Source organism: Melanostigma gelatinosum, assembly GCF_949748355.1.
Source record: "Melanostigma gelatinosum genome assembly, chromosome: 2".
NCBI classification, from domain to species: domain Eukaryota; kingdom Metazoa; phylum Chordata; class Actinopteri; order Perciformes; family Zoarcidae; genus Melanostigma; species Melanostigma gelatinosum.
Window position 1 is genome coordinate 7,837,063 of NC_136635.1, and position 19,594 is coordinate 7,856,656.

Sequence of the window (19,594 nt, forward strand, 5' to 3'; positions counted from 1 at the left end):
TTTCCATTCTCCAGAGATCGTACAGAACAGAAAGGTTTGGTGCAAAAGCGATTTCATCCGTTTGTGTTGACTTTACACATAAACTTCAGGCCAAACTTTGACGTGTTTTATTTATTTCACATATTATATTTGTTTCGGCAAACTTCGTAAGCGGTTGGTTATTCAAACATCCAGTAGAGATGGAACAACATCAGTCGGGCTTCAGGCCATCTGATGAAAGCGTTAGTCTGCGCTAAATGTGCAATGTGCAGCATTCTGTTCCAATGAAATAGGGGTTCATATTTCACCTCGACTAATGGGTCCATACAATGTTGATTTACAGTCATCAGTTATAAACGTACTAAGGGCAGGGCAAGAATACGCAAAATTCGACAAAACTGCTGAAACTCTGAGCGTGTCAAAATAACACTGCTCTTTGTTGTGGGCCAATAGTTTGCATTGGGTTTCTTGTGCCATTAATCAGGGGCAGTGCAGGCCGTGTAGGTCTCGATAGTTTGTCAATGGGATTAATCGAACAAGAAAACAACTCGTATTTTTGTTTAATTAACTCCGCTGCTAGGAAACTGAATTACTTTGCTGGGAGGAGAGCGTGCGGCAACTCAGCTATTTACACAGCCAGAGATGGGCAAAGATACATCAAAATGTATTTTGATACAAAATACAAAATACCCCTCAAATAAATGTGTCAAAATAAAATACAAAATACTGGTGCCAGAAAATGTAACAAAATACAATATATGTATTTTGTATTTAAAATATAGGAAATACTTTTTTCTGGATTTTCCATTTTCTCACAATTTGATATAGCAGAGAATTCAGGTTTGGGCTTTATAATATAATATAATTATATATAATGTACACAAAGCTCTGGTGAACTCCACAAAAAGGAAGAACAGTCACAGAATGTCAGTGTAACGAAGCACATCTGTGCTTGTTGATGGTCCTTCTTGAACATCGTCTTGCTGAGACATGTTGTCCACGTAGCCAACTGTAGAATGTACGAAATAATGAAATTAAGAATACTTTCATAATATGCCTTTTAAATGAAATAAATTGGATATTTTATGTTTTTTAGTTTTTTGAACAAATGGACATCATAGCCTGGCTAACTGTGAACTATAATATCTGCCAGTAATTGATATGGCCTTATGACATTCACATTGAGAAGATACAGCATAACTTGTAATTCAGTGCAAGATTAGATGGTCAGACGTCTCTTGATACGGTTATCATGAACATACAAGCTCCCAATCTCCCTCTTCCTATAGCTACTCCACTGATAAGTTAACTTGCTAAACACTGGCTATGCACTAGCCTAGACAGCATGCTAGCGCCATTAGCATGTTAGCATCGAGCTTGATATTATAACCATCACCATGTAGATACAATAGGCTATGTAGCCAGACCCAGACATACATTATACATCAAGCTAGTTGACATCTGTCACACTCAGATAAAATATTTACGTTCAGACAATCCGTTGAACTGGAAGATCTGAAGACTGAACTCGTGAACTGTTTTTTGATTCGTGGAGAAAGTATTTTGAGTATTTTAAATACAAAATTACTCCACTCTAAAGTATTTTGTTACAAATTACGTTCGATTTTTATCGGCCCTATCAAATACAAATTACAAAATACTCAAAAGTATTTGAAATACGTATTTCAAATACAAGTAATAGAAATACTGCCCATACACCACCGACGCATTTGGACAAAAACAAATGTACTTTTGTGACGATTATACAGTGACCATCGTACTTTTGAAAATACACTAAATTATTGCGAACTCTTGTTCGGTCGGTCAGGATACGGTTTGGGGCGCCATGCTTAAAAAAGATCTATTATGCACAATGTCACTACTTCAGCTCTCTCAGTTGTTAGAGGGTAGACTTCGAGCCACTTGGTGTAGTCCACACACATACTGTGGAGGTATAAGCTGTGCTGGCAACAACCCATTCTCCCCTCGAGGAGCAGCCTGTCAAATTTGTCTCATCCCCCACAGAACCCCTCGGCCTCAGACCGAGCATTCCTGACCTCAGTCAGACATACCAGCAAGAAATCCCAAACCTGCTCACGTCCACTAAGGCTCTGACTGAGAATCCAATATTTATTAATAATTATTAGAATCTATTTAGCACAAAGATATAAAGTCCCTGGGTGCATCATCCTGCATGTATCAGAGTATTCTTTTTTTCCACTTCGGTTTATAAATTATAGCTTAATCTTTTTCACCAGATTTAACTCATATCCATAAATATCGCCAGGAATGCTTGTTACAGAGGTTTATTATTTTTTCAAGAATATTTTTGCCTTCATTTAAGTTGAGACCAGCAATTAAGTTTAAATGTATTCCAGAATAAATATGATGGATCTTCCCTGCCCTCTTGTGGCAGCACTGCTGACCCTATAAGTCAAGGATGTTTCACATGGTTGTATCAGGGTTTAAATACCTATCTGTATTATTATATACATTTTTTTTTCTCCAAAATTTGACGCTACGTTCAGAGTAAGTCCTTAATGCATTTCCCCCCCAAAGAAATCTCTCTCTCACCAGTTAGGATAAAATAATAATGAAATATTATTCTGGGATCTGATCCAAACCACCTCCATGGTTCCCTCAGAATGCTCTGACCACCCGGACTGCCTCGCCATCGTGTTTACGCGTCGAGTGGAGGGCCTTCGCTACACAGAACAAATCAGATCGGTCAACATAAACTCCACTCTTTTCTTTTTTCTGAATGAGATCTCATGCACCCCAACATACATAACACAACAATAACTGTTGATTAACCTCACCGTTTATAGGAATCGTTTACATTTTTGGCACATTTCCCAAAATTTAAAAATCTCCATCTCCTATATTGCTCGTGCATTTCTCGTGCGTGTTAATTGCATCGCTGTCCTATCTCACACTCAGGGTGTCTAAACTGATTTGCAAAATTGAAGGTAATAGGAAGTCTTAAAAATGATATATTATATTTCCCTCATTTTATCGTACTATATATTCGGCCCGATTCTTCACATGCAAAACAGTACACTTGCAAATTTCCCTGAAGGTCAAAAGATTGAGGCAATAAACAGATGCTTTACCGATGATGCTAAACTAAAGACGGTCCCCCAGGGTTCTTTGAAGAAGACAGTCTGCAGTCTTAGGGTACCTTGGTTAACATTTGTTGGGAAAAGGTATTAATTTAGATTATATTTTTTGAAGTACCTCGATCAACATCTTTAAACTGGGAGGTTTACACCCCCGTAAACAGAACTGCCATGTTGGTGAATAAATAAATTCTTAGTTTAAGTCTTTTGACCACCCAGACATCACACGATGACCTCAGAACATTCACACCGACACCGAGTGGTATCACACTTTTTTTTCATTTATTCACAGAAATGGAGTCCAATGAGTTCATTTTTCTAACAATAAAATAATCATCAGGTCAGTTTAAAAAAATGTTTTTCTTTAAAAACCACCATGAAACAAGCAGATAAATAGTGCGATATCCCTCTCAAATGTGCACAAAAAGAGTTGGAAGCAAAAACACCTGAGAAAAGCTGCATGGCACTAGACAACAGCACCAAGGTGCGTTTAGCCATCGAGTGTTATAAACCATCCATCAGATCATCTGACCCAGACACATCCCAAGAAACCAAAAGGCAATAGTTTAAATCATTACATCTTTATCTATGAGCCACAGAGAACGGTTCTCGTACTCTTAAAAGTATGGCCTTTCTGATGGAGAATATAAATAAAGATTATTGCAAATTCAGAAACCAAAGGACATAGCTTCTTTTTCTTTCCTTTTACTAGCAGTTGCAGAGGTTTTACATGTTTAAAAATAAAAAAAATCGACCAGCATCTGTTCATTTTAAAAACACATTGGAGAAGTGAGCATGTGACGATGAAGTACTGCGGGGAGCAACCGGGCTGGAACATGATAACAGGGCTGTGATGTTGGCTGTGTGGGCCTATTCTGCAAGTCTCCAGATAGGCACAGCTAACCGACTCAGTCTGAGGTATTCAGAGGCAGGTACATGTGAAAACACCAAGCGAACATGTGACCGAAAAAAAACAAAAACAATCCACATAAGCAATTTCATTATCATAAGCAGTTTGTTCTCTAAAAACATTACCATTCACAGTGGAAGAAAATTTGAATAAAAAAAAAGAAAAGATATAAAAAATGTCTTCTCCCTTCTCTTGTGTGAGAAGTGTGACTGGATCAGCAATTGGCTGCTGTAGGTTGTTGCTCCGTTTGACACCAGCAGGTTGAAGAACGTCCGTCCTGTCGCCCCTTGCCTCTCTTGTTGCGTGTTATTTGGTGACGTCATTGGAGACCGTCCTCCCTCCCCAAAAACAACCCCATAGGCGGCACAAGCAGCGTTCTCACGACCCATATTTACATTTGCCGTTAGGTGGCGGCCTCTAGTGGTGGTAGTAGTTATGACGGCAGCAAAGGAGGAAGTCAGGTGACTCAGTACGAAGAGGTCGGAGGGCAACGTCTGGGTCAAACAAGCACAGGACTTTGACTCAGGAGGCCGCTGTTTGGGTCAAAGGCAGAGTTATTTTAACGCAACGATTACTTAAGTCATGACTTATTTTTAACACAAAGCGTGATCTTTTACGAATCCTAACCAAACTGCGGCTGTTTCACAACGTTAACCATGCGTTTAAAACGGCCACCTTTACCGTTAGAGGACGTGTTTACCGCCTGCCTTCGGTAGGGGGCTAAATAACGGTATGACAGTGATCTGATGGTAAACCGGCTAACCCAGACCGAGTTCCTCAGTCCCATCCCGATCTTACGCAGGCGTCCGACGATGGAAACATTTGGCGCGTGTTTCAATGTGACCAACTACATTCGCACCAAACGGGGAGATCTCAGAAAGACAGAGGCAACAGAAGTACGCTTCTCAACGCTGCTGGTACGGAGAGTTACACGACCTCGTCTGTGAATGCTACGTTTGTTTTTGAAAGCACTCTAGAGACAATTGGCGAGATACCTGACCCGGTGTGCAATTCATAATACAGTGATGGTCAGCCAATAAATAGACTCTGTAAACACAGTCTTACTCTCTAACACCCCCACACCTACAGAGTTGTGTGGTGGGAGGGTCCGGGGTTGTGGAAGTTAAAAGTCCCATTCATTCACTGCACGGACAACATTAGAAGTTTAAATGATGGGAGTGGGGAAAATAAAAAATCTCTGGCTAAATTACCAGTACAAATGTTGAGCTACTGTGTAATAGTCAAGGGCACATAAACACCTGAGGTAAGTCATCCAATAACTCCGAAGAAGCATTTCTGGAAGAGACGTCCAATAATGGAGCTGAAATCTTAAGATTCTCTTTGTAGAAGTCTGAAATTACAACGAGCCGTTTAAATTAATTCAGACTCAACTCTGGCAATAGAACTTTTTCCTCAGCAGACACTGGGACTGAGAACATAGTGTAGTTCATTACACCATCATTAACACCAGGGCTATAACATGCCAAATGGCCTGCTGTGAGAAAAGATTTTATGATTTGTGTCCTTTTGTTTCTTTTCTATAACCAGAGTGTCTGAGAATTATTAATTTCTTAGTAAACAGAAATCATTAAAACCTATGGCCGTAATATAATCCGATGGCAACTTTGCATTAGCCACAAGAATCCGGAGGAAAGTATTGAGAGAAAACTTTATACAACTTAAACTTCTTCATCCAGCGTTTTCTTCCACTTTGCAGCTCTTTTGAATTCTGTTGAGACTGAACAATGTTTTAATCTGAAAATAGCCCGTGACTTAAATTATACAAGACCAGATATGTCCAGACAGAAGTTTGCATCGCCGTGGTGTAGAGCATTTGTCGTGTTACTTTAGCCAGATCTATTCTAACAGTTGGGGAAACCATGACAGTTTTAAAATGGTGTCACAGCTATATACGGGTCTAAAGAAAAGCACAGGCCTGATGAACTACCGAGCCAACATGGCTGTTAAAATGAATGGCACAAGCAAACATGATGAAGCTACAATGCAGGAATTTGTTGAATTTTGATTGGTTGTTGTCGTCATCAGACTCTTTTTCAACCAGTCTTATGTCCTCACAGGTCTATCGCTCAAAATTTTGCTCAGATAACTATATAAATACATACAAATACTGGAGGAATCTACGCTGGACCCCACCCAGAACTGATGTGGACCTGAGACCCGGTTCGGGTAGGGTCGGGTCCCCTGGTCTGTTTGAAGTCATCTACAGCTACGCACGTTCACGAACACCGTCGTCTGCTGACAGCCTCCAATATGGCTGTTAGAGGGAGTGTTGCAGCAGCTCTTGTGCTTCCATACGGCTGCTGCTGAAGGATGATGGAGATGCATGGTGGACCTTTTTTTTTTTTTGTTCTTGGAATCCTGAGAAGAGAGGAGCCCCCCCCCCCCCCTTCTAAGGTACAGTACTTATCCTCCACTGGATGAATAGGTGGAGGGTGAGGAGTGGTTGTAATTAACAGTCTTTATTAACTGGCTGCAGTTTTCCAGGTGATGGGACTGCAGCCTTTGGGTTGGGAGGTCTGCTGCTCTCAGCGCGTCTTCCTGTAGTAAACGAGAGCTGCCACCAATGCTACTGATGCTACTATGGCTACCGTCCTCCACCGAGAAAAACCATGGATCACCCCGACCTGGAGAGATGGACACAGCAAGATTAAGAGCTTTGCATCCCATCCATAATGCCTTAAAGCAACAATTCCAATGATCATTCCACACGGCTGACCGTACGTTGTGTGGACAACGCGACACTCACCCAGCCTCCCTGCTGTACGAGCCAGGGGTACAGTTGCTCTCTGATGAACCGGAGAACCCAGCTGATGACTATTCGGATGTTCTCCAGGTGGTTGGAGGTCAGTGCCTTGGAAACAAAAACACCAGTCAGAACTGCACTGCTACTGAAGCCAGGTTTCTGTGTAAAATGTAAGAATGAAATCTAAAAGTGGCCAATACTGTAATTTAATCCAATTAATTCAAATATCTATTTTTGCACAATGTGTAAAATGTTAATGGAAGTTATTTTTAGCCAAAACGTAAGAGAGATGATAGCCGCTAGATCAGCCGTCTTGAGTCTGTCGACTGTCTTGTCTATAAACATCAATAATGTGCACACCCGCCGCTGTCAACGGGACTGCCATGACACCAAGTGGCTAGCAGCTGTGGTTATGTCCTAGTGCAGGGGTCCCCAACTCGCATCTCAACTACATAATTGTCTCAAAAAAAATAAATGTCAAGCTTGAAAAAAAATGAGAGCTTGCCTCGGTTTTTCGTTCCTCTTTTGTGTATAAAATAATTAAATTCTGTGGCTGTTGCTCAGATTGTGATTTCTTTTGAAGTAAAACGAAGCAGAACGCAGACTTTTTTTCTGTGGAGGAATCAGCTGTTATTGGAGCTCGTTGTGCTAGCAGCAACTAGCCAAGCCAGTTAGCCGTAACTGCTATTCCGAGCTACGAGCTATGAGCAACAACAGTTATTGCCTCGTTGCTTTTAGATTCTAATGAGAAGACACGCTGCTTCGTTTTACTTCTTCCGTTTGGTAGCCTTGAGAGACCTTAATCTGTAATGTAAGCATGTCTGTATTAAGCATGAAAAGATGTACGAAGATATATTACCGGTATATTCGCGAATGCTAATCGTGGTTAGCATTTCCCCATTGGTGGTAATGTTAAAATTAGCTTAGAAGCTAGCGAGTCGGACATGTTATGATGTTCAGAGAAGAAGACAACTTTAGTACTGTTAAAAGCATCTTGCCTTTCAACCTTTTTTGTTAACAGTCCTAGTGAGAGGTAGGTCAAACGTCAAAGGTACTTCATCCATATTTATGTTAAATGCGTTGGCGGCGCAAAGCTATGAAAAAATCCATACATTAGCCGCACCGGTGTAAAAGCCGCAGCATCAAAGCGTGTGAAAAAAAGTACCGGCTTATATGCCGGAAAGTACGGGAATCAGTTATTCTTTATTCCAGCCCTTATTGTACTTGAAATGAGACGAACATTTATTTATGTATTATTTATAATCCATCCAGTTAAATTTGAAAACTGAGAATAATAATTTGTTAAAATATAATTGAATATAATTTCTTTATTTGATTTGACAGTTGTTTACTACACAGAGGCGTTGTTACTACTACTAGGCTTCTTGAATGAATGAATGTATATATATATATATATATATATATATATATATATATATATATATATATATATATATATATATATATATATATATATATATATATATATATTATGTACGCACATAGTTAATGCTGCATCGACACACATTTATATCTAAATAACAAATAATACAATATGATATTATGACAGAGTTGATTATCATTAAATACAAATATTAGTGTCACAAAAGAGATGTCATATGACCTGCTACGTTATTGGTGCACGAACCCTGGTTTTGTTCCATTGATATGGATCATCTTTACTACAAAGAGCAGTGCCTTATTGATTGAGTCTTAACTCTAGCATCTTCTTAGGACAATGCTATGATTACATTTTCAACCATACCTGAAAACAGGCAGATTCATTTTATTTACCAAAGAACATGTAGAGAGAAGAGTTATTTTTCAAAGCCTTGAACACTGTATGCAGATCTTCCCGTCAGGCTGCACACGACTCTTAGAAAGCTGAATGTAAAGCTTAATTGCTGTGAGCCAGGCAGCAACCTGCTGTTCTGAAAAGTGAAGCCAATGCTGAAGTGCTTTAAACCTGCATTCTTTCTAATGGCCATCAGGGGTCCCATTTAGAGTCAAACAGACCATGAAGCAGGGTATGCTTTAGGGCGGGGCTACATGGTGATTGACAGGTCTACCACGGCATGTCTGTATTTTCGTTTTTTCAACTTGAACTCTTTCATAGAGTGTTTCACTTCATGAGAGTTAGTTGTAACACTGTGGTCCTGAGAATATCTTACTCAGCGTATATATATATATATATATATATATATATATATATATATATATATATATATATATATAAATATATATATATATATATATATATATATATATATATATATAAATATATATATATATATATATATATATATATATATATATATATATATATATATATATATATATATATATATATATAAATAAAAGCCCGAGGAGATTTTCTCAATCTGCACGTTTTGGAATTTTAGTTGAAGACACCTGTCCTAGTGCATTGAACCAGGGGGACAGACCGAAGATGACCGAGCAGCGTGTGGACTGTACTGTGTCCAGCCTGTCTCTACGCGGCTAACGCTAGCTAGCTGCTGTCTGCGGCTATCGGACGGATGAAAGCACAAACAGCAGGAGCAGATTACCCACTTTGTAGAAGTGGATGTCTGTGCTCTATGTAGTGGGGAAAAAATGTGTGACCGAGTTGGACAAATTGTACTTTTTCATTATGTATAGCAATAACTTTGTTATTTGTTTTGAACTAAGGAATATGACATTTCAAATTGTGTTTCAGTCTTCCTGTATTTTGCAGGAAAAAAAACTAATTTCATTTAAATTTCATTAAAATGGTGAATTCTATGGAGCTCCCTAAATATTATTCAGTTATTAGACAAATGGAAATGGCAAAGGACAGAGAGAATGGGGATGAAAAGCAGCAACGGGGCCCTGGGCTGGACTCAAACCTGGGCCTCTGCGGTAAGGACTCAGCCTTAATGGTGCACTCTATGCCTGGTAAACTACTAGCCCGCCCCCCCCATCACCGAAGCCGATTTTGACTGCGAAGGTTAAAATTGAAAGCTGATTTCAATCGATTTTCGAATTAGAATCTAAATCGTGACACTTGAAGTGGCTACTCTTTCCTGCACTACATCATAATACAGCTCAGCCATTCTCTTATAATTAGATACTTCTCTATGAACAAACAAAAGTTCTGTTCACTTTTGATCTGCAGGGCGTGCCTCTTAGTGCTCATGTGAGGTGGGGGAGCTCTGCAGCATGGATTTGGTGGCAGGGTACAAATGGTTGAAAATAATTGCTCTTTTGAAAACATGCAGTGAGGAGCAGTCGAATCCCAACAGGCAACCGTTGGGCAAACCACTTAAAAAATACTAGAACAACTGCGGCCCTGTTCGGTGACTCGTGTGTTTCTGGGCGTTACCTTGTATATGAGTCTGTAGGCCAGATGGAAGAGAGCCACCACTCGGCCCCAGTTGATGCCATCAGTGAAGAGGCTCCCGGCCACCTTCATGAAGATGTCCTGAGCACAGTCGCCCTGAACCTGGTTGATCAGTCTGACGGGAAGAAACGGACACATTCAAACGTAACAAGGGCTGAACTAGTATGACCACCTCACGGTCGTGTGCCTCCGCCTACCGGTCGAGTTGCATTTCACACCCATGTCTGTCCAACATGTCCTCCCTTCATCATTTTCACCTGGTGGATGTTTGTGCCAAAATTGAAGAACTTCCCTACAGGCTGGACCAGATGGACAACCCAAAAACATAATGCCTCCATCTCGTGCTGTCGCCGGTGTGAAGGCATACAAATGTCTACAGTTTTCATTGACTAATACTATACCAAAACAATCACAACAATTACTGACTCAGACGCCCAGTCCTTTAGTACAACTTCACTAAAAAAAACAGGACGAGGTTGACTCAAGACATGGTAAAAACTATCAAGGACATTTGGCTCAGACTAAAAGAATAGCTGACAAAATGAACACTCGTGCACATGCTGTGACAGAGTTACCGTAGATTGACTTTAAGGCCCTGTAATTAACCTGGAACCAAAGTTTGTACGTGGTGCACAGCGTACCGTTGGAGCTCGGCGTTCCTGTTCATCTCGTCTGCGATCTTGAGCAGCTGATTCACCACCTCTTTGATCTGCGGATCCTGTTGTTCACCAGGCCTTCCTCCCAGCTGCTCAGAGGACACGTGTCGACTGGGATCCTCTGCGTTTATTCGTGCGGCCACAAACCTGGCAAGGAGAAGGACTGCTTCAACGAGGAAATACCACATATTCAAACGGGAATTTCAAACCACTAAGACCAGGTTTGAAAGGTACATAATGTGTTAAATAATGGTGATCTCAGTATTGATCAAATGAAATGGGATTACCTCTTTACCGGCGAAACTATACCTAAAACGCATATGATCATCATCTGAATGACAAACGTCATTCCATTCAGTATTCAACTATGTGTGTATATACATCACAAAGGATTGCCAATCCATTGAGATCTGCCTCAGGTACAACTGGATCAAATCAAGAAATATACCCATAGGAGGACTCAATACTGAATGTAAAAATGTTACATGTTGTGCAGAAGAAGAAAAACATTGGATTAATTAATGCGGTATATGGCCCTCGATGGACTACACGCATGTCACTGTTGAACACGGTGGAGATTTTGCGAAGTAGTGATGTCTCTACCAGCAAAACCGTTGTTTAAATCAGGCATATGACTCTGAGGCTCTTATAATATTGCACCGGGTAGACAGACAGGTTTGTGTTGTGCAAAACCCCTGGTGCCCTGAAGTGGACGGGGGAACACATACACACATACACACACACACACACACACCCTCACCCCCACCCCATCAGGCGGGCTTGGAGTTCCCCGGGGGGAGAAGGAGGGGGGGGGGGGGGGCAGCCATCGCACCCCCGTGGAGTCCGGGAGGCCGGAGGCAGTGTGAGGCATGAGAATATAGGTCATTAGTCTAGAGAAGACAGAAGGGAAAATCCCAGACAAAGTGAAAAGGGCCGAGTCAGCGGTTTCAAGGAAAAACTATAGGGCGGTCAGATCAGTAGAGTAGCCTCGGGGGCACACATAAATAAACTTAGCCTTGACAGTGGCGTCGCTAAGTCTGCGGGGGAGCTCTTATCGACACACAGAGAGACCTGGCTTTCAAAGATTACGCTGAAGTAAGGGTTTTTGTGTCATCAATCAAGTGATGTGAAGGGTAGGAATCCGTTGGAAGTCAGACATCTGAAGCCCGTATTAGTATAAATACCAGCAGTTTTGAAACAGCAGGAGCACACTTGGAGCAGGACCTTGGAAGAAAGACTTGGAGCAGGAGTTGGAAGGAGGCTCTAACCCCGTGCAGGGCTCCTGCCTGCACGGGGTGAAACTTTAACTTTTTACAGAATCTCCGGACTTTGACTGTCGGAGGTTTTTAAGAAAACTTAGAAGGTTTTTTGAAGTCGAAACAGGAGAGAAAGCTCACTCTGTCCAGTCCTGCGCTGGGTGAATCATTAACTTTTTCCTCCGTAGGCTACACAGCCAGCTTCGTCTGCCTGGCTGAGTCAGCTTTTTACAGATCCTTTGTCTGTAAACTACTCTGAAGGGGTTTTTGAATACTTAGGTGATTTCTTCTTATATTTTTCAGTTAACGATTTTCCTCTGCATTTTGGACAAAGAGATTATACTTTGATGTAAATGCAAATAAATAAATAACGAATTAGTTTCTTCGACCGACTCCATTTCTTCATATTTTCCTGACGAGCCAGCCCAGAGAAGGGGTCACACCTCTGATGATCTCCTTCATCCCCTGAGGTAAGTTGTGTTTGATCCAGCTCGGTACATTACTGATGGCATTCTTGAAATGCCCAAACCACACTGATACTTATTCTAATAATAAAAAAAAAAAAAAAAAATTTAATAATTATTAATTTTTCAATTTTTTATTATTGGATTAAAAAATCGTGAGGGGTTACCCCCCAGATATCACGTAACATGGCGCCCGAACAGGGACTCGAGAGGGATTAGATCCTAGAAACACTAGAACGTGTATTCTAGGTAGAACAGCGGTTCCCTCTCGGGTTAAAGTACACGGATCCTCCCGAGGATAAAAGAACAGTGATGCAACCTTCCCTACCAATTGTTGTTCGTAATAATATCACTGTTATATTATCGCATGCCTAGGGTGGGGTAGTATTACAGTGTTGATTTTAGTTAATATTTATTGTTGCAAAATTTAAAAAGCCCCCCCCCTTGCTCCTAGCAGAGAGAGCAGGGGAGGAGGGGCGGCCCCCTCCTTTTTGCTCAGAGGAGAGAGAGCGAGCAGGGAAGGAGGGGCGGCCCCCTCCTTTTTGCTCCTAGCAGGGAGAGCAGGCAGAGGAGGGGAGGCAGCTCCCCCCTCTTTGTTCAGTGGTTAAGTTCCAGCGAAAATCTAACGGAAGTACTCGGTCCTTCGTCATCAGCTGTGGCTGCTCGGGTCGCTGCCTCTGGTTGACGTGGGCGGGCTCTTGTGAACTCATGACAATGTCACAGGTGACAGCTCTTTTGGAAGGTGTCTTGACTGCAAAGAAAGAAAAAAGCAGAGACTCGAGAGAGATTAGGCCCTAAAACACGAGAATGTGTAACATAGGGGATCAGATTTTCTCTCTCGCGTTAAAATCGTAATAATATCACTGTTATATTATTGCATGGCTGGATACCTGAGAGGCCTTAGGCCCTAAAACACTAAAGGTGTGAAATAGGGGATCAGATTGTGTGTCTCTCAGGTTAAAGTCAAAAACGCTCCCTCCTTGTTCAGAGGAGAGGGAGCGATCAGGGGAGGAGGGGCAGCCCCTCCTTCCCTTGCTTTCACGGCAGCTCAGAATGAACTAGAATGATGGTGACAAAGAGACTTCACTAAGGAAAAAAAAGCAAACCGCTCGCCCACGACAAGCCACGACAAGCAGAATAAATGGCCCACGCTAGTCCGAAAATGGCTGAACCTTCCCTTATCTTTCCTCCAGGGTGGAGAGGGAATGATGCACTCACTGAGGTCCTGCTTGAGCAAGCCTCTCCAATAAGGACCAATGTGCATAAGGGATTACGAAATGAGGGACACGACAAGGTCAATAGGTTTTTTGAAACAGAATCTAGTTCCTCTTCCTAACCTTAGAACACATCCAACACAAAGTGAGGTCACGGGTCAACAGTGAACGATGGTTGATGGCTTCAAGACAGCTACGCCAGGAAAAAATAAAAATAAAAAAGGCAAGCCAGTATCCCAGCAGGCATGAGCCTCACGTTGACTTCTGTGACCTCACACTTTACATTCCAAAAGCCGGCTGGATCATCAGCTGCTCAGGGGACATGATTTTGCCTAGAATGAGCCTGGACAGCCCTCTATTGGCATTCAGGGGAACTCCAAAATCACCTTACACTTGAACTATATAGGAGCGGCTCTGTTTCTTTTCCGAGTTGCTCTAAATATAGTTAGGGTCTTTAATCCTTTAAAAGTATATCATTTTTTGTTTGTTACTTTACCAGTTCAATTCTTATCAGCCGTATATTTTACACGAGCTTTTCAGATTTTTCAGTTTCTCCTGCGAGGACATTTTGTTCATTTCTTATTTTATATTTTTGACGATCTTATCCTTTATATTAAGTAGGGATTATATACACATCGTTTGAGTGTTTTATGCAGTTGTTACGGACTGAGCATTTATTTTTAGTTTTAAAACTTTTTCAAACTTTTAAGTTGAATATTCTAGTTAAGGAAGGAGAGAGCCTTTTCAGATTTTTATGTTTTGATTTCTACACGATTTCTACCCTGGTCATTATGTGAAAATGAATCTTGGACCAGATGACTGGCCCAGCCCAACGATCTATGATCCTGATCTGTGCTTTCATATGGCATACAGAAGGGCGAGGGAAACAGCAGCTAACAATATCCTTCACGATTGTATAAAACTTAATCGGCTGCGAGATAGCACGCCTCAGTCTAGAAAGGACAGGTTGAAATAGGTAGTCATTTAAGGTTTTCTCTTTCTTTGATACTTTACTGCTATTTTTGTTGAATACTTTTATCCTCATCCCCTGGATATATTGGGTTTAACCTCTCATCCCTGAGGTCTCCAGGTTAACCACACCAAATCTCCAAGCTCGGGGCAGGTCCAGTTGGACCGGCGGGTTGTACCACTGTCGGACTCGCCAGAATCACCCACTGCTATCTCTCCCTCTCTGTCTCCCAACGTCAACATGACCCTGACCTCTGTCCACTCTGTGGACGAAGAAATCGATCCCCGAAACGTGTACGGGCCCTTACGTGATGCAACGGACCTGAGGGACCATCAGCCCATCGGGGGAGACCTGGCCTACGCGGACCTGGGTCCTTATCAGTATCCGAATACTGAAACTGGACTTTCCGTGGGCCCGGGGGCCTTCAATCGACTCTAACGACCAGGGTGTAGAGGAATATGTCCTCTGGGACAGAAAGCGGGCTGAGACAGGTGGCGTCTTGGACGGGAGATGCTGAACTATCGACAGTGACGGGTACTGGCGTGGCTCGCATGTGACTCTGGACATTGACTTTTCTGCTCTAGGAGAGAGAAGAAAAGAAAAAACACAAAAACAAAGAGGTTGTGGGGGTATTTTGTGTTTTCTGATATGTTCAACGTTTTGTATCCTGTACTTTTATGATATCTTTGAGAGGTGGCTTTTGTTTTTGGGGATGGGGAGTGTTTTACTTTTTAGCGTTGCTTTTTCTTCTTTTAAACTATGTTTTCAGATAGGATTCATTTTCTTTTTCCTGTCTTTATTTCAATGATATAATTTCATGTGTTGTGTTTCAATATGATTCAGGTTCCCGTTGTTTTTCTGGGAATACCTGCTTTTGTGCATTTTTGACGATACAGAAGTTATGATGGACCTCTACTGTGAGAGTATGAGATGTTCTATTTTTCGTGTATCTGGTGCCATTCGAGAGAGGGTGTTAGGAGATGTGGCGAATTGGCCCAGATCGCATAGAAAATGGTTGATCTTCCGTTCACTGAGATAGACATTGTCAAAGGTTGTAGCCTCAATTAATCATGGTAGCTACCTTTTGTGTGATACAAGAACGGAGGTAGAGACAAGTCACGATTCGCAAGAGAGGGTGTTGAACACGGTGGAGATTTTGCGAAGTAGTGATGTCTCTACCAGCAAAACCGTTGTTTAAATCAGGCATATGACTCTGAGGCTCTTATAATATTGCACCGGGTAGACAGACAGGTTTGTGTTGTGCAAAACCCCTGGTGCCCTGAAGTGGACGGGGGAACACATACACACATACACACACACACACACACACCCTCACCCCCACCCCATCAGGCGGGCTTGGAGTTCCCCGGGGGGAGAAGGAGGGGGGGGGGGGGGCAGCCATCGCACCCCCGTGGAGTCCGGGAGGCCGGAGGCAGTGTGAGGCATGAGAATATAGGTCATTAGTCTAGAGAAGACAGAAGGGAAAATCCCAGACAAAGTGAAAAGGGCCGAGTCAGCGGTTTCAAGGAAAAACTATAGGGCGGTCAGATCAGTAGAGTAGCCTCGGGGGCACACATAAATAAACTTAGCCTTGACAGTGGCGTCGCTAAGTCTGCGGGGGAGCTCTTATCGACACACAGAGAGACCTGGCTTTCAAAGATTACGCTGAAGTAAGGGTTTTTGTGTCATCAATCAAGTGATGTGAAGGGTAGGAATCCGTTGGAAGTCAGACATCTGAAGCCCGTATTAGTATAAATACCAGCAGTTTTGAAACAGCAGGAGCACACTTGGAGCAGGACCTTGGAAGAAAGACTTGGAGCAGGAGTTGGAAGGAGGCTCTAACCCCGTGCAGGGCTCCTGCCTGCACGGGGTGAAACTTTAACTTTTTACAGAATCTCCGGACTTTGACTGTCGGAGGTTTTTAAGAAAACTTAGAAGGTTTTTTGAAGTCGAAACAGGAGAGAAAGCTCACTCTGTCCAGTCCTGCGCTGGGTGAATCATTAACTTTTTCCTCCGTAGGCTACACAGCCAGCTTCGTCTGCCTGGCTGAGTCAGCTTTTTACAGATCCTTTGTCTGTAAACTACTCTGAAGGGGTTTTTGAATACTTAGGTGATTTCTTCTTATATTTTTCAGTTAACGATTTTCCTCTGCATTTTGGACAAAGAGATTATACTTTGATGTAAATGCAAATAAATAAATAACGAATTAGTTTCTTCGACCGACTCCATTTCTTCATATTTTCCTGACGAGCCAGCCCAGAGAAGGGGTCACACCTCTGATGATCTCCTTCATCCCCTGAGGTAAGTTGTGTTTGATCCAGCTCGGTACATTACTGATGGCATTCTTGAAATGCCCAAACCACACTGATACTTATTCTAATAATAAAAAAAAAAAAAAAAAATTTAATAATTATTAATTTTTCAATTTTTTATTATTGGATTAAAAAATCGTGAGGGGTTACCCCCCAGATATCACGTAACATCACGTTTTAAGTCTCTTCGGGTGGATTTTCATGCTGTGCAAAAATAAACAATTACTTTAAAACACCTAATAAACGATGGGTTGTTCTAGAAAAAATGAATTGGAAAGATTAACATTTGTTGTAAACTGACTAAAGCATGAAAAAACCCTCTGGCATGTTCCTTTGTCATTCTTTTCAAAAACATATTGGCTCCCCATCTACAAATGTCAACCCTGCAGCCAGGTTGCTTGAAAGCGACATTTTGTTTGCAAAACAAGCTACAAAAGTTGCTCAATCGTGTTTTGGTCAACGGAGGAACATCTCACGTCTTCCTTCTCCTGACCTGATCATGCACGCTGTTGGATTATTGTTGTATTCAATGTGTATTTCAACAGCACTTTGTAACTTTGTTTTGGAGAGAGCTGTATAAATCAAGTTCATTGTCATTGATATTATTCAAGTTGTAATGATGAGACTTACCCTCTGAGGACCACCGCGCATTGCTCCATGATGGGATCATCGACGACATCTGGAACAATGAGAATACTTATTAATACCCATAATAACCATTTCTAGTTGTCTAAATGTCGAGAGCAGATGTGTGACATTCAAAATAAAAAGAACAGCTGACCGACACATGTTATTGTGGGAGAAAGTTTCTTGTTCTAACGAGACATGTTGATTTATGTTTGATTTGTAATATTCTTAAGGCTTTAGTTTGTTTTATTATACAAACAGTTCACTATTATAATTACTAAATTTGTATAAGTTGTAGTTTTTTAACTGTCTTTCCAGTATATTTTCTAACATCAAAATTAACAAAACAAGGTACATCAATATGACACCGAAGTTTGACAAAAGTTGGGGAATTATTTATGTTAATATATTGTTATTATAACATTATTGATGTTAAAAAGGGTCTGTTAGACTTTCTCTCAACTACGTGTGCTGTCTATACGTCAACTCTGTCAAAAGTTGTTGGCTTTTAGAAGTTTGCTTCTTTCTTTTTCAAAGTGAAACCTAAGCGTACGTCTTCGTGTGACGTCACCGTCCCAACAACAATCAGTGGCAATTCCCTCATGACATCATCGGTTCCGTCTTTGACCGAATAAGTAAGTCATCTTCCTAATTTGATGGGCTCCCGGAGGTGTTTGGTGGCATATTTGCTCACGACTTGTTCAAATAAATTCTGAAACCGGCCGCAGCACACCGCAGTGACCCTTGACTCCGTGTCCGGACTCAGCTGCCCGTTTTATTACCTTGTTTGTCACCAAAAAGGTTCATGTCCGACACGTCCCTTCTGAACCGATATTTAAAAGCGGTCGTCCTTCATGAAAGGGGTTCCCTCCGGTGAGAATAGGGTGTCCCATAAGGGAACCCTCCGCGGTTGGGGCTGAGGTTAGGTTCTGGTTAGCCGTGGCACCGCTACCTGTCTGGGGTCACGTAAAGCACCACAACAGACGACTTGTTGTGGCTATGCCCAGGGCTAGTTTCGGGTTGAGGCAACACATATACGGGGAACAAACTTTGCCAAAAAACGTTCTTGGCAATAAAACGTAGCGTTCCCTGGTAATTTAAACGTCATTCTAACACGTACAGTAATTCAACGATGTTTTGTCTATTTTAGTGAAAAAGGTTGCCGCCAAGTTTGTCAGTACACCTGACATGGCTTCACGTACCTTCCCCACCCTCCGCGCCCTGAGGCTCCCGGTCTCCGTCTTCTCTCCCCTCTTCCCGGCTGTCAGCCATAACGTCTAAGTTTCGGTCAGCGCGGAGCGAGAGCTCTCGGAGCGATGGACGATGAAGCTAGATGTCTGCTTCCAATGTTGAACGCGAGGTTGGCCGAAGTGAAGTCACAAAGTCCCGGACGTATCCACTCCGTGAAAAGTTTTCGCCTTCCACAGAGGAACAAGGAAGTGACACGGAAGCGCGCAGTGGCCACCGGGGGTACTTCTCAAGTCTCTTAATTGCATCCCCGTTTCCCTCACTTGGGTCCTTTCCTTGCGTCTTAGGGTACTTCTCAAGTCTCTTAATTGTCGTTTCCTCGCTCCTCGATCCTCGCTTGAACCGGAAGTTGTTTCTGCGCCGCCATATTGACGGCCGTCCCAAAGCTCTAATGTAGCTCGGAGGAGCGAGGATGGAGGATGGAGGAGGGACCTCGGAGGAGCCATGAGCGAGGAACCACGAGAACAGACTTCCAGGAAGTCTTTTACCGGCCGACATGCCCCCTCATTGTTCATCAGTCATGTGATTGGACGCTGCAGCCGATCGGACTGATGACTGGAGTTTAACACCAGAGTGAAGATGGATCACAGAATAAACTCAAGCTTTATATTTGAATAGGTTTCTGATTCAACATCTGGTTTAAATAAATGTTCAATGTAGTCTGAACAACAAAACGACCACAAACAACTTTCTTCA

At 42.1% G+C, this 19,594-nt stretch overlaps 1 protein-coding gene across 1 annotated transcript; it reads right to left on the reverse strand.

Moving 5' to 3' along the window:
• Positions 1-6,344: 6,344 nt before the first annotated feature.
• Positions 6,345-18,990, reverse strand: LOC306796537 (apoptosis regulator BAX). The gene is made up of 6 exons (XM_079295521.1): positions 18,853-18,990; positions 17,654-17,702; positions 10,793-10,954; positions 10,134-10,266; positions 6,776-6,880; positions 6,345-6,653 (listed from the first exon to the last, which is right to left on the reverse strand). The coding sequence occupies exons 1-6, from the start codon at positions 18,920-18,922 to the stop codon at positions 6,555-6,557; spliced, it is 618 nt and encodes a 205-aa protein (XP_079151647.1). The 5' UTR covers positions 18,923-18,990; the 3' UTR covers positions 6,345-6,554.
• Positions 18,991-19,594: the final 604 nt, after the last annotated feature.